The following is a 15665-nucleotide window of genomic DNA, read 5'->3' on the forward strand; positions in this document are numbered from 1 at the left end:
GGTGAGGTGCTTGTAAGGACTCAATAAACCATGTGCTTCAGAGGCACAATCTGTGCTACCACAGGCTGAGTATTACTCTTTAATAAACCACTGTACATTATTTTGTAGAGAGTTACATGCCATAATAGATACATCATGGTTGAACAGTTGTTAAATAGTGACCCTCATAAAAAATAACTTATTAATAACATACTCCTCAGCAGGCTGTCACTATGCAGTGGTATCAGGGATGTGATATTCTCCTGCATCACGCAGAACTAACTGGAGATACTTGGGGTGCATTCCATTCAGAGTCCACATGCTATAAGGATACTGGCTGTATCAGTATCAGTCTGAGCAACATGTACTGCTTGAAAGGCTTGATAGCACTGCTTGGAGATGGACTGGGGCAGTTAGGGAGATCTGTTGCTATGAAAACCCATTAATGATTATCCTCTAAAAGCACAGCAAATGACACAGCAGGGTAAAGGCCTTCCTGTTGCATGACCACATGCAGCTCCCAGGGACTAGATGCACTGTGCCATGTAATGAGTTTTACATTGCCAGGGACTTTCTGCAGCCTGAGGATAGCACCATTTTTCTGCCTTCTGCGAGGCTCCCGGTATCTGGAAGACTGTTGTGTTGACAGATAGCTTTTGCTATTAAATTTATGCGAACATTCAGAGTTGTTCTCCTCCTTTAGACTTAAAGAACAGCATTTCTCCCTCACATTGTTCTGCACTGAAATGTCACATAGTAAAGCTGTCCAGAGCCATGGTCTGATTTGTCTTGAGGAAAAAATAATGTAACCTCTGAGCTGAAGCAAATAAAAACTGCACTTCTTCCACTGATGGGAACCAAAGAGCTGCAGTCATGATCCCGTAACCTTCCTCTGCCAGACAAGGCTGGTAGGAGGGCGAGTCATTGTTTTCACGACCCTTCACAAACTGTTCTGTTCTTTTCAGATCTGGGATTTTCTGACAGCTTGCCTTGCTGTACGGCCCTGTGTGGGACAGGTCAGAGTAGTGTGCAAGGAAAGGGAGGCAGGCAACAGAGGGAACCAGACAGGTGAGTGATTTCTGTGTTTTAAATGGTAAATAATGTTATACACTATATATACATTTGTGTATGTATATATTCACACACAAATAAGCGTATAACATTACGTATTATGAAGAAGGGCATTAGCTTTGTTCTAAGTTGCATAGATTTTCAATCTTTAGTTACTTCAGTATGATTTTGTTCTGGTTTGTTTTGGGAAAACAACCTTTTTTTCCACCTCTCCAAGCATTTTACAAGAATGTTCACGTTTCACACCTCAGGAAAGAAAAATTAGACGACTAAGTGCAAAATAGAAGTATAAAATTTATTTAAAACCACCCACAAAGTTCTGTGTAATCAGGAATGATACAATTTGTAATAGTCTTTTTAAAAACTCATGACAAGATTTAAAATATATTTTCAATTACAGTATTCATTTAGCCTTATTCAGTTAGGACAATAAAAAAAATGAAAGTTTACGTTCTAAACAGATGAGACACACAAGAAAAATAGAACAGAACAGACAATTTCCACAACAACAATTTTTACATGTATGTTTCAATACTAGTATCAACATTTCAATGCATCTTGCTACATAAACATGAAATCATGTACAACAACTGCTTGCACCAAAAAACATAGCTTAATTAGATCTTTCAAGTAACATGCAGTCACAACTCACAAGTCTTCAAGTACTGCTGGTAAGGGTTCCCTTGTCTGCAAAGAAGATTGTAAGGTTCAGTTTCTCAGCTAGTGTTAACTCTTGAGAGCTCCACCACTCTCAAGAAGCTATGCTCAGTTATACTAGGAAAGAATCAGGCCCCAGATATTTTTTGAGAAAAGAAGTCATTTTTACACTTTTTCCTGTAGATACGGTGACATAATGAAGTGCTTTTTCTTTCTGATTTTTTTCTCCCTGTACATCATCTTTTGCTTTATAAAAGTTATATTTCAGATCTAAATACAGTAGGTTGTTAAATGAAATAATCCAGAACCTCAAAGTTGAAAAATAAATATCAAATGCATCCCAAGGAAAAAAAGAAAAACAGGGAAAGAGATAGGAAGGAGAGAAGAGAAGACAGAAATTAATGACTTTTGGGGGGGGCATACTGTTAATCTTTTAATTTTATTAAATTGGGAAAGAAATCATTAGCCATAGCAATTTAGCACGGCATGTCCTTAAAACTGATGTTTTTATGATAGCAGATTTTGAACAACATATGTAACCTGGTATGATACTGTCACATTATAAAGAGCTGTCTCTTCTAAAAAGAACAAGTTATCTTAGCATAATTCCTAACAGAAGTTCAAAAATGTCTAAGTGTTTGCACTGGTCAGAACTGGCTTTCTTTCAGTGGCGCTGGGATACGGTATTTGCTTTTCTTGCCTGCAGTTGTTTTTAGTTTACAGGACAAGAGATTCATCATGTTCAGACACTGCCTCTTGTGTCGCGTGGATTACAGTCTGGCATCCACAAAGTTAGCATGGAGTGTGTTTTCGTTAGGCTCTGCAGTATCACAGCACTTTAGAAATTAACAAATGACAACAGAAGATTGTTTCCTCAAATCTTTTTGAAACATTTATCACAGGGGTACAGGGATGGCGCTGCCACTGGCAGCAAGGGAAGCTCTGCGTGGCACAAGCACGCAGGGAAGTGCCAGCACTCTGAGTGCTGTGTTGAGGGCACTCACAGAATGGTGGCTTTGAGCTGTGTCTCTCAAAACTTACCCCAGTGTGGCAACATCACACAGCACCACACACCCTGCTGGGGACTGTGTCAGAAAGGCATTCTCACAGCCCCATTTTATGTAATTGTGTACAAGGTTCAAGTAACAATAAAAGCAAGGAAGTATTTTAAGAAAAACTACCTAAGCTTAGAAATAGTCTTGGTGACAGTTCTGTGAGATCTCTGGCCAAATTGTTATTTTGAGGTACAAATCTTCTACCACATTCTCTTTGTAGACAAGGTTGGGAAAAGGACAGCCAGTATAAACCAATTTGTAAGTATTTGTTACAGAACAGGTTGGAGAAATTTCTTTTCAACCTGTATTCCTAAGCTGAGAACAATCTGGATGTTACTGGCCAGCACTCACAAAATAGGGCTATCGGGACATCGATTTTTGACGGCCGCACACATCGGTCCGTTGGTAACAGCTCCCGTTTATACTAATGACCTTTTAACCATCGTCAGTATAATGGGCTACTCCAAAGGATATAAGCTCAGTGGGCATCTATCCTTTTAACGTGGTGCAAAGGACAGAAGTATAAGCAAGAATCAGAACCTTCATTCTGACTTTTCAAAAAACTCCCAGGCCCTTTTCCATTACAACATAATAAAACTACAGACGTACATATAAAATACTGGTAAGACCACAAAACTTTCCACAACTGCATTAAAATGTTCTGTGGCAACAACTGCAGTACCAAACATCAAACTCACGATCCCTGCACCTCTGCAGCAGCACTTCTTTGGATTCAGTTCATCTGCTGAAACCTGTAACTCTCTGTTACAGGCACAGGTTTTTGAGGTCTGCAGCCCCTGTCCTCTCATTTTATGAGAGCTGGTAGGGTGAGCAAAGCGTTACGAACAGTGTTGTCACACCACACAGAACGAGTCACCTTCATGAAGTTCTTTTAGCACCCCAATCTTGCATTCACTGCAAGTACACTGCTGGAAGATTCTAGCACTTTTGTATAGCTGTCCATGAAAAATGACACATATAATGGTCCAGCAGAAAAGAGAAAAGATGCTGTTTTAGAAGAATTCACAAAAGAGCATCTTATATCTTTACTCACTGAAGTTAGGAGTACATGGTGAAGCAGCATGAACAATGCTGGGATGAACCACGTTGGAAAATGAATCCTAAAGCCTTTATGTCTCTGAAAGACAATGCCAGCACCCCTCTAACCCTTTTATCAAAGGCAGGTACTATGTAATTATCTTCTGCTCCAGCTCAGTTCCACTTGCTGCTACAGAGGAAGTACCACGAAAACAGTCCATTGTTCCACTCTAGTTTTCCAAGCAATCCTGGCAGCTAAGGCATGTAACATGCATGGCACTAGGGTTTCTCACAGGGATGATAACTGACCTCTGCACAGGAATACAGCTGCAAGATGTAAAGAAATACTCCTATTAGGACTGTGCAGGGTCTGCCAAACCTTGTGTGAGGGCCTGGGCAGAGCTGCTGGAGTAACTCAGAAGAAAAGAGGGTTTGCTGCACAGAGGTGCTAGCAACAGGAGGAAAAGTTCTCCACTCTGGAGAGTGAGTGCTGTGAGCAAAGGGTCTTTTGTTTAGCAACATCCACATGTAACAGTGTGACAGCTACAGCAGGAGACCTGAAGTTAACTGCAAGAGTTTTAAGAAGCAAAAAAAAACAAAACACTGATGGGTGAAAGATTCTGAAATGTCCTTTCTTGGAATGAAAAAGTACTCAACTACAGTATTCTGGGTTCTCTATGACAGGACATGAATTTAAAAAAACACAACTGCCTTATACAGAATGAAGGGTGAATGAAGAAAGCAGTTTGGAACAGACACGTGGATAATAAATTGTTCTGACATTCCTGAGATGAAGGCTGGGTGATTAACATACAAAGCAGTAGCAGGTGGTGGAGCTGCTCGAGCAGGCTGACATCTGCACTCCTGCTGCAGAGTACTGAAGCAGATCTGCAGTGCTAGGAAGGACTTCTGGAGCAGCTGGAAGTGCTTAAAGCACTCAGCATCTGGTTCCAACATCATGTAGGGCTGACAGCTCACCACAGCAATGATCCATAAAGAGACCATGGGATGGGAAAGCTGCCTGTAGTACCTGGTGCTGGCTGCATGGGGCAGAAAGGAGTGCCTACCCATCGATATGAGTCACGTCAAGTGTTCTTCACGGACACAGCATTACCACGAGAGCTATCTTAATTTAGCAAGTAAGGATGCAAAGCGTTAAGAAAAAAAATTTAGCTCACTCTTCGGACACGACTAGAAGTGTTCCAATAGGACAATAGTAAAATAGACATTAAATCAATTTTCAAATGCTTTAGGAAAAAAAAGTGACCTCTATGTACACTGACGCCTGAGTATACATTACTATTAGAAACCCTTGGTCTTGGAGAAAGCCTCAAATGTAAATCTTTACATTTGGCAGCAACACACTGAAGCACCACGTGGACAACTTGTGAGAGCTGACTAAGGGTCAGATAGCGGCAGAAGACATGAAACCAGTTTGTGTACTGTTCCACTAAGTAACCTCTCCATATCGTGTTAAAGAAGGACATAAATGCATCATGGACTTTAAAAAGCTTTTGTATTTAAAATCAGAGGTACCAAAATAAGTGTCCATGTAAAGAAGTACCCTAGCAACCACTCCATGTGAACAGAGAAGGCCGTTTCAGAACTACTGTACCCTCTACGTATTGGCCTACAACTGCCTACACATGCTGACCAGCCCTCTCCCCCTCCTCTGTTGTTTTTTTTTTGCTTTCTTTTATTGTTCCTTAAACAAACTGACATACTCAGGCAGAGAACAAAGCAACAATTACTGTCCCCAGAAAAGCTATGGAAGCAGATGAATGTGTTCATGCATCCACGGCTGTGGGACATGGTGACACATGCTGGTTAGAAACAATGCTAAAATGCCAAGATTGCGGTGCAGTACCATGGTGTCACAACAGTCAATGCACACTTTCTTTTTACAGTAAAATATTCCTTCTCACTTTCTCCTGAAAGTCAGATTGCCTGAAAAAATGAAGAAAGCCAGACAGTATTTCCACATGTGATTGGACTGTTCCTTATCTGTAAATTACTTCAGATCTGCAATCACAGGGCACAGTTGGGCAACATTCCTCACACACCAGAAATAAAACACCGACAATTTTATGGAAGATGTGTCACAAAGACCTCACTCTGAATTTTCATAACCACAATGGACCTGAAAGAGAGCTCACTTAACACTGCGTGAATACAACTGCAGTTACGTACAGCAAGTGAGAAGCAGACATGCAGTTTCAGTATTTGTATATGTGAGGGTGTGGTTATTCCTTCTCGTTAGCCTAAGTTACAGTATTCTGGTGGGGAGAGAAGAAAGTAGAAGAAAGGAATCATGTATATAGTTACAAGAAAAGATTACAAAGCTGACTGCTTGATAAAGTGAGCTGATTTCAAAGAGAGAAATTCCATAGGAAATTAAAGAACAAGATTAAACCGTAAGTCTTAAATATAAGATCATGAAGATGCAGTTTTATCAAGAGTGTTTCAATTAATTTTTGTAATCAAATAATCTATCAAAGAAGAAAAGTCTAAAAAGCTGTCAAGAATGTAAAGCCTGGAACATGACTGAAAGAGATCTGCTCGCACATGTGAAACTCAAGGTGAAGAAGAGCAGGAATTACTTCCAGTGCTACTAACATACCCTCTGCATTTAACCAGAAGTATAATGATTCCAGATCTCTCTGCATCCATCCCTGCAAGAGCTATTCCTTGTGGAAGTGTTGCAAGAGTCTGAGTCTGCACAGACTTTGGTCAATTGTACCCATATCCATCCAGTTAAATATGAAAATTGCATGAAAGCTTGATAAATGACCACAGTGCACTCAGCAGGGCTGCAACTACGACCCAGACAAAATCCAAATGTAACCCACCAAATTTAGTGTAATACTGCAATGATATTATAAAGTTATTTAAAAAACAAACCCAAACAGTTGTATGTTACAGGTTTTCTTTAGTACTAACCAAGCTGTAATTTACCCATGCTTACCATAAAACGTTACTTAAGATACTACAGTGATTTCATGTTCTAAGTACAGAGAAGTACTTCTAACAGCAGTTATTCCTAAGTAAGAGAGTTAGCTTAGAAAGTCCTTGCAAAAAAAAAAAAAAAAGTAAAACTGCATACAACTGTTACAGCCAGAATGTCACTGGTATTTGTAAGTTCTTACAAAGCTTTTTGGATCTTGTGACTAAAAAGATTTGTTTAAATTTAAGATTTGTTTAATTTGCTGCTTTCTGTAATGCACGATAGCATGTTACAAACAGTAACAAAGAACCTCTGTGGGCAAAATTCAGTATTTAGTGGGGCATGAGTGCAGTAACCCAGGAGGGATGCGGCATGTCGCACAGAACTGGCTCCTGCAGGACGTGCTACTCTCTCCTCTCTCCTTCACAGCAGAGGCAGAGCGGTGCTGCTGGACCGAATGGGGAAAAGGATGAGAGACATCTCTCCCAGAAAATTAAAGTGTCCCATGTTGGGTCTCAACAGTTGTTGCTAGAGAACTGTGAAGAAGGATCCAAAGGCAACCTCATCCCACCAGCAGCCCATACCTAAATCCATTTTGTTTTTTCCCCACCAGGAATAATGCCAGCTGTTGGAAACCAAGTACAATCCTAACCATCTACGTTACCTTTGGATCCAGTTTCTGATCTGGCCATCCTGGAAGGACTTTGTTAAAAGGTAAGAGCAAATTACAAGTAGCAACTTGGGCTGTGAAGGAAAGCAATACACCCACAGATTTACAAATCTTAACAGACAAATACGGTTATAAAAATGAAAACCTTACTCAAAAAAAACCAAAAAACCCATAGTTTGTATACAAGGCTGATAAATATTCTGAAACGTTACAATAAATAGCACACAGTTGTAAAAACAGTAAATGGTTGTATTTCTCACACCGCAGTACAGCATTAGAAAATACTAACTTCTTAAATCACAACCTGCTATGTGCCACAGCAGGAAACAGAAGTGGCCAGCTAACCTGCCTGTTAGATACACACTGAGAAAGTAGTTACATTATAGACAACTGAGGAAAGAGCACCTATTGTACAGATGATATATATTTCTCATATAAGGAATCTTAATAAGTAGAAACTCTGAGTTTTAGCACCTATCAGTTAATAGCATTACTATCGTGTTAAGATATAGTTTTCTCACAAAACTGCCACTTTGAATAAGGTAGACCTGAACTTGCTGCAATTCTACTGTGCTGTCACTTGAGCAGCGACTTGCCACAAGCTGTGTTTGGAGGTATCCTTTCAGATCTACCTTTCACTTCTCTCTCACTTCTTTGTGGGAAGCTGCTGGTTTTAAATGGAACATTTTCAACATTTTCTAATGATACATAAGTTAAACCTGGATGCATACAGGGGGCGATTCAAGTGAAACCGATCCACTTTAATGAGTGGAGCATTTCTAATGGTAAGTAGATGGCTCTATAACACTGTTTATGTAGAAAAGTTGTTATTCATAGTGCTGAACGGTATTTTCAATTTGTATTACACAAACTAAAGCTGTCAGCACTACCAGTGAAACCGGTCAACTAGTATTTCCTGTACACAATTTGATTGCTCGTGGTCTTGGACAAGGGTTTTCAGATAGCAAGTACGTGAATGCAGTAGCTACAGAACGTACAGTACTACCTACTGTGTGGACAGCTGGAGTTCTTAATAGTCTTAGGCTCACCAGAAATATACGAGTTTCAAAATGGAAATCTAAGGCACACAAAAGACCATAATGATTTGATGTATACTGTGTATTACGTAGTCAAGAAGCATAAAACTGCTGGTACAAAATGATGGTGTAATATCGTTTTTGTTTTATTATTATTTACAATCCCTTCATATCCTCTATTTTAACTAATATTAAGCTCTGAACTAAGATTTGCAGCATACCCGGTTTTTACAAATTTTACTTAAAATAGGTACAAAGAAGGGGTTCAATTCAGCCACCTTCTGCCATCAGCATTTTTGTCAGCTTTGACAGGAATGCGTGCAGTTGAACCCCGGGTCGTGGTATAGTGATTGCTACTTCAGACCCTGCTCCTGCGAACACCGCGTGCACATTTAGACAGGAGAACGGTCTCAACGATCGACGGCCGTGTTTGAGTGTTTGTAGCACCAAGGTCCTAACTGGCACTAGACGTTAAAAATACCGTGTAGGTACTTTTCGTACCGAAACTGTAAACACTGCATTTACAGTTCAACTTTTCCAGGAAAAAGCACCTTGTCTAGATTTTAAATAAAGGAGACCCAGAAAATTCACGTTCCTCTGTTACAGCACCACTACAGTATAATAATATCAAGTATATTATTAGCAAATTTTCACCCTGGAGAACTCTGATCTCGTTATGCCTGTGGGTTACCCAGCCGGGAGGACTCTGAGGCAGACTTAAGGTACAGCTTTGTCTCTGGGGCCTGATCCTGCAGCTGTCAGTCAGGAGAGGAGGCCTCGCTCGAGCAGTGCTCTTGGCTCGGACTGGCAGGCACAGCTATGTGGAGCTGTTCTCATGGAGGAAGTTGCAGGACGAGGTCAGTCCTTAGCTAACATTGCCTTTTGGTAATTGGTTTAAATAAATAAGGTTTAAAAGGAAATACATAGGAGAGGAGAATCAGAAAGAAGAGTGGGATGCTACAGCATTTAAAAGCAGTGGAGTGCCTGTTTTCTCTCCGGTTTGGCAAATACTCATTTCATGATATGATACTTTTCCAAGAGAACCGGAAAACAAAATCTGTATGCTCGGAAGGAAGAATGCGACCTTTTCTACTCAAAATGTGTAAAATCACTTAAAAATTTACAAAACGGTTCTGTAAAAAACCTGAACTCAGCTGGTGAATGTTACAGATGGGTCTTCTCAATGAAAAATTTGCTGTTAAATATTAGAAATGTTATTCTTTTTCAACACTTCCTTTATATTTTCCTCAAATTAATATATATATATTTTTTCAGAATAGAATAAGGCAACTCTAGGGGGTACTTTTTAATCCCAAAACGATTCTACCCCTGAGGTCTTAGGAACATTTGGTTGTCACGTTAACTTATAATGTTCCAAATGAATGAGACTTATGCACTTATTGCTCAAAGAAATCGTAACAAATGCTGCCTTTAAAAAACAAAAATCATAACTCCTCAATAGCAACACACGCATTGATGTCTCCTAATTTCATGTTTGCACACTCTCTTTCAAATAATAAAATGTTTCTGTATTTATAAGTCGTTTATATGTAATAAAATCTTCCACAAAAAAGGGCAAGTCTAAAAACAATCACATACTATTAGCATACATACTGCAGCTGTAACAATATGGAACTCTACACAGCAAGAATAACATGATTTCTTCTGTAGAGTATGCACAAACCTTAAGACAATATGATCCTTATACTATACTATTTCAAGTTAATTTTAAAAATAGAAAGTGCTTTTAAAATATATATTTACAGCTTAAAAACAACTTCCAGCCATCAGTAACTTCATTTTGTACGGAAGGACAGACCTAGAGAACAAGAATCATTGGTTTTCTAAAAGGTTTCTCTGTAATCTGGACTACGTAGCAATGGCTGGAAGTTGTTAAAGCAATGGCACCATGAAGTAATAATTCAGCTTATTTATTTTAACTGTTTGATGTGGTTAAGCACCAAGAGCTGTGTAGAGCTATTACTGTATAACTTGATTTAACACCATAAAATGTGAACCTGTTAAAATCCCTATAAATGATTTTCGTAGTAAACAGACTTGATTTAAAGCACCAAAATATAAATTCCTAAAGGTAATAAACTGAATGATTTCAATCAAGGTTAATAACCTAAACAAAATCTTTTTTAGAATGTATTAAAACTATACAACTTTTTTTTTTTTGCTTAAAATGTGCTTGAGCACCACCAAATGTTAAAGTCACAGTTTAAGAAGAAATCCCCCCCATTTTTTTTTTTTTTTTTTTTACCTCAGCCTTAAAATGGTTGAGATGAGCAAATAGTAAACGACACGAGACTTGTTCTTTAACAGCACCTTAAAGAAACACTGTGTAATGCTGCACCAGGAGGAGGCGTCTGATACTAGAGCCTATGCCCAATGGTTGTAAGGCCCTGCAACTCGCGTAAGGGCGTAAGAAGATACTGTTATTACGTTATCTTTAGTTACTGTTAATGCTCTGCGTGATGGGATTTGGTTGAACTCATTGTCTTCGTAAAAAATCTCTCTGTTTTCACTCGCTTGCTTTGTTTTCCTGCTGCCAGAGTTCAGTTCGGTGTTCTCTGCTCCTAATCTTTCCGCTTCTTTCTCTTTTTCTTTCGCCCTCTCGGCCATCTTTGCTTCCCACATGGCTAAACCATGTTTTGGCTCATTTAAGTTTTTGTGTTGGTAGAAAACTAAGGAGATCCGCGTGGGATGATTGCGGTTGGGTTTTTTGATAGGTGTGGTAGCATGGAGCTCCCGTCTCGCACATTCGATTAGGATAGAACCATGAGAAGGTGCCACGGCTACGCCGCCAATGTCATCATCCAAAAAATTGTGCTCGCTGTCTGACCACATTTCCTCGGCTCTTTCTTCGGAATCAGTTGGTTGTCCCAGAGCACCGTTCTGCTTTTCGTCAGCGCAGTCCAAATCACACGTCTGTTCTCCATGGGAGCTGCCCTTTTCCACCGGGCATCTGTGGGAACAGTCAGCTGCATTTCCAACCGCGTCCTTTGCTGGGGAGCTTAACTGTACTGACAAATCGCAAGAGCTGATCAGCTGTGAAGGAAGAGAACTGTCTGACTGAGGCTGGCAGTTCTGCTTGTTTGGCTGATGTTCAAGTATACTGGGCAGGGGATCTTTGTGGGCTGGGGGGCCTGGAGCAGTGACCTCTGGAAGAATTGGTGGCACACCATTCATCTTATCATTCAGCAAAATTCCAGTATAATCTTTGACAGACACATCAAAGTTCTTACAATTAATATAAGGTGTCATGTGAGGTTGCTTACTACTGCATTCAAAATACCCGTAGGGAACTGAAAAATCTTGTTGAATATTAGTCACTGCTGTTATGCCAGGCTTATGTGCTAATGATGAATAAGGATGTAAACTGTCCACCTTAAAAGGGGAGGAAGCCGTATACTGTTTTAATAAGGAGCAATTTTTAGTAGTGTTTGAAGTATGTTTCATGGCACAGAGGTGATCAGAAGTCTCCGTTTTTATCCCAGGTTTTAAAGCATCTGCTTTGTTCCCTAAAAGAAATGCACACCAAAGTGTTAAGGTACTTCTTATCAGTTAACCAAATGCACCTGTTACAGTATTTTCAGGCTTGCTTTCTAATATGAGGTGACAATACATTTTTCAAAAAAGGTGATTTTTAACTGAAAACTGCATACGTAATTACCTTACTGAATTACTTCCTTAGCCATTCCCAGCCAGACATCTGGTATATAAAACAGAAAGGTATTTCAGAGAGGGATGGGATGAAATAAGCAGATAAAATCAATTCAGCGCTCAGCTGTGGTTCACGCAGGTGCTGCCCAGCAGCTGCTGCACTACCACCAGACCTTCAGCACTGCTCGATCTAGCAGGAAGCACTATGCAGAAGATTTTAGGTGGCTGCTGAAATGTATGTCTGAAATTAAGCCTATGGGGCAACAAAAATGACTGGCCCCCAGATTATTAGAGAAGGAGAAAGCACGCTTACAGATCCTGTCCATCATAGAAAAAAAAAAGCTACTGACTTACAATTTGGGCATTAGCATCTGTCTGCTTAGAATCCAGACATACCCGGCAACACACTGCAGGTAAATTCCAACTGCAGCATCTGATTTGCTCCATCTTGCAACTCATGGGCAATCATTATTTCAAATATTGGGGGGATTACTTGGTTCAGTTTATGCCAGCTCCCCGTTTCCAGTCCTGGGCCACTGCAGTTCTGCTCATTCGTGGAACAAAATTGTGTTCTCCCCTCAAATGACTCATTCTGGTCACGAGTTAAGGTTCAGCCAGGGTCCACAGAGAGTGGAAAACAATTCCATTGACTGATGGGCTTCGCACCGTGCCCTAAAGCTGCTTTACTTCTGTTTTGCTGTCTAAACAGTACATCACAGAGTTCTTCCTCATTCTCACAAAGGACCAGCTCTGTGTAGTTTCTTTGTTCCACAAGTACACAACGTTTAACTGCTTCACCAAATACTGAAGAACTATTTTTTATTATTTTATAAACAGTTGTGGATTAGAAAATATTCTTTCAGGAATTAGGGAAAAAAACACAAAATTGTTAGTAAACAAATACTGTAATTGAGGATGACACGAGGAAACTACATCAACTCTTTTTCATGAAATCAAACTCAAAGCATTTCATTTAATTAAGGAAAAAAAAACCAAAAACAACAAAACACATTGGAACCAATGCCTTCCTCCAAACTCCCCACCTGCTGCCAGAAGCAGCAGAGATCAAGGCGGCAGCACACTTAGCGGAAGAGAGGAGCAATCCATTTCTAAATCAGATTGGGTTCTGTACCGGTTTAACTTTAAACCAGCAGATTGTCAGTGTGAAAGACAGTAATTCAAACTGTATCTTGCACCATGTGACTGAGAAACAAATGCACATTTAAATCAGAAGTCCTGTTTGGAGAGGAATTTCCTCTTGCTTTGCTGTTTTTACTTGCTCAGCAATATCACGACCCATCTGGGACACTGAAACTTCATTTAACAGCATCAGTTAGAACCAGTATTCTCTGTGTAAGGAATATACGTGTTAGATACAAAACTATTTATTTTGGTAATATACAGAGCTACACGTTCCTTTGGAAGTAAGACTGAACAAAAGTCAGAGAATGTTTTCATTAGGAGGAAAATAATTACAGATGTTAATAAGCAGAAGTTAATTCAAACGTATGGATAGAGGAAACAGCACAGGTTCAGATCACGTAGCATCTCTCCTCAGGAACAGCTCCTGTTCCAACAGGATCTGCTGGCTAAAGTACTACTCTGCTGTGGGCAGCTGAGAAGGTGGCTTTGAAGTGGTGGCTCAGCTCCAGTTCTACATAACGTAGGCCAAGAAGAATCGGCAGTATTTATGGAGACAAAAATACACTGTCATCTCTAAAGTTTAGTTGTCCAGAATAATATGGTTCATGATAGATAAGGAAGGATGTGTGGTTTTTATCTTTGCTATGTATTTTGTAGCAATTTAGGATTTTGAATGCTCTCAGCACCAACATAGATGTTGCAAGTTTGCAAGCAGCAAGTTGTGCTGCTTGATACTGACGGGATAAACACACCCTACTGAACATACAGTGTTTCTACAAAAGCCTTGGCAGAATTTGGATTCAGACTGTCTTCACATACGCGTGCTCTACTACCAGGCAGACCTAAGCTAGCTTCAGCACTGTAAAAGTCCTCCTCGCTATCGTCTTTGCTGCTTGGCAAAACCAGAAGATAGTCCTGTCTCATCACTTTCAATTTCCAACTCTCTGTATAATGAAGACATGCGGGTTACAGCAATCTCTTTCCAGCTGGGGAATTTGAAACGATGGCCAAATCTCTTCCAAAAAATGATACTGTGTGGGTAATGAACAATAGTAATGGACAATACCAAGTAGCCAGCCTCATGACTCCAAAATCCACCCAAGCCTATGCTGAAGAGTGTTGATTTCACATGGCCTAGAACATTAATGGCTGTGTGTACAACAGTTCTCATCTAACTGCATATTTTACATATTCTTTTTCATATTTAAAAAGCAAAACCATTTCTCTAAACTCTTGTGCTCACCAGTAAACTGAATACATTACATACCATTCATCAATACTTTTTTCCTTTCCAGTACACATATTCTTTTCTTCTTAGTACAAAGTTGAGCATCAGTGTTAGACATGCCTAAGGTAGCTCTAAGTAGTCCTCTATTCACTGCTTACCTAGAACTACAGGCAGTAACCTTCCCCTAAGTCAGATTTTCCATACTTTAATTATTTCCTGAACCATTTCTTTTTTTTTTTTTTTTACTTTAACGTTCAAAAGGCTCGAGCAGAACTGATGGCCACTGCTCATACGGAAGAATACTGAACTATTAAATAATTGCTTCTTCCAGTTTAGCATCAGGAGCGATGACTACTCCATAATCTAATTTCAGCTCCTCTGTTTCACAAGCTGTTTGATTCGTTCTTACATTGAGCCTACTGATCTCTGCCAGACTCGTTATTCCTCAGGACTAAAAGGACACCTCCCATTGGCAAACTGGAAAGAATCAACCAAAGGACTGATCCCCTATTACGGCAAAAAGCTGTATGTGCAAGTCAGTGCTATAATACTTTGAATTCATAATCTTTACATTTTCAGATCTTTACATTTTCAGCAAGAGCCAGAACAGAGATCTTTACAGTGAAATTCAGCCACTGCCCTGTGCAGGAAGCACACACAATGTGCATAAATGCTTCCAGTTATTAATCTTGGCTGGCTGCAGCAATACGTGCCATCTGCAGATTCAGGCTTGCTGTGTTGACTTCTTTTTAGAGTCAGAAATAATGATGTAAACTGTTGTGTTCCATTGCAGAACCTTCAGAGATTCCACTGTCACAGTCTCCGTGATAAAAACTTTCATGACAGAAGCAAAATGTTTTAATTCATATTCTGATTTTTCCATCTCTGAAAACCCTTCTCTCTCCTCTGAGTATTTGTCAGTCCTATTATTATCTGTGGCCTTTTTAAATTACCTGAATCTTTCAAGCCCAAACAAATTATGGAAGCTTACTTGCTTACACAGTTCTCTTATTATTTTTGTATGTTTAAGGGAATAAAACGTTGCACTCCCAAAGCATACAGCACATCTCTGGACAGCATACCATTAGTTCAAGGCATGGTTTTCAAATAAAGAAGTCACTCCTTCCTTGACTACATGTCATGTGCAGGTAGGCAGGTGGTGGCTATTTCAATG

The 15665-nt window shown here is 39.8% G+C and overlaps 1 protein-coding gene across 2 annotated transcripts in view; it reads right to left on the reverse strand.

Annotated features, from left to right (window-relative positions):
- Positions 1–10267: 10267 nt before the first annotated feature.
- TET1 (tet methylcytosine dioxygenase 1) overlaps positions 10268–15665 on the reverse strand; it is a 57285-nt gene continuing 51887 nt past the window's right edge. For both annotated transcript variants that reach the window (XM_065746217.1, XM_065746216.1), the window contains one exon: positions 10268–11978. In XM_065746217.1, coding sequence (XP_065602289.1) covers positions 10837–11978 — 1142 coding nt within the window. In that variant the 3' untranslated portion in view covers positions 10268–10836. The remainder of the gene's footprint in view (positions 11979–15665) is intronic.

The sequence above is a fragment of the Cyrtonyx montezumae genome, unplaced genomic scaffold (genome assembly GCF_038088225.1).
Source record: "Cyrtonyx montezumae isolate F1298 unplaced genomic scaffold, pur_monq_1.0 scaffold_4, whole genome shotgun sequence".
Classification (NCBI taxonomy): domain Eukaryota; kingdom Metazoa; phylum Chordata; class Aves; order Galliformes; family Odontophoridae; genus Cyrtonyx; species Cyrtonyx montezumae.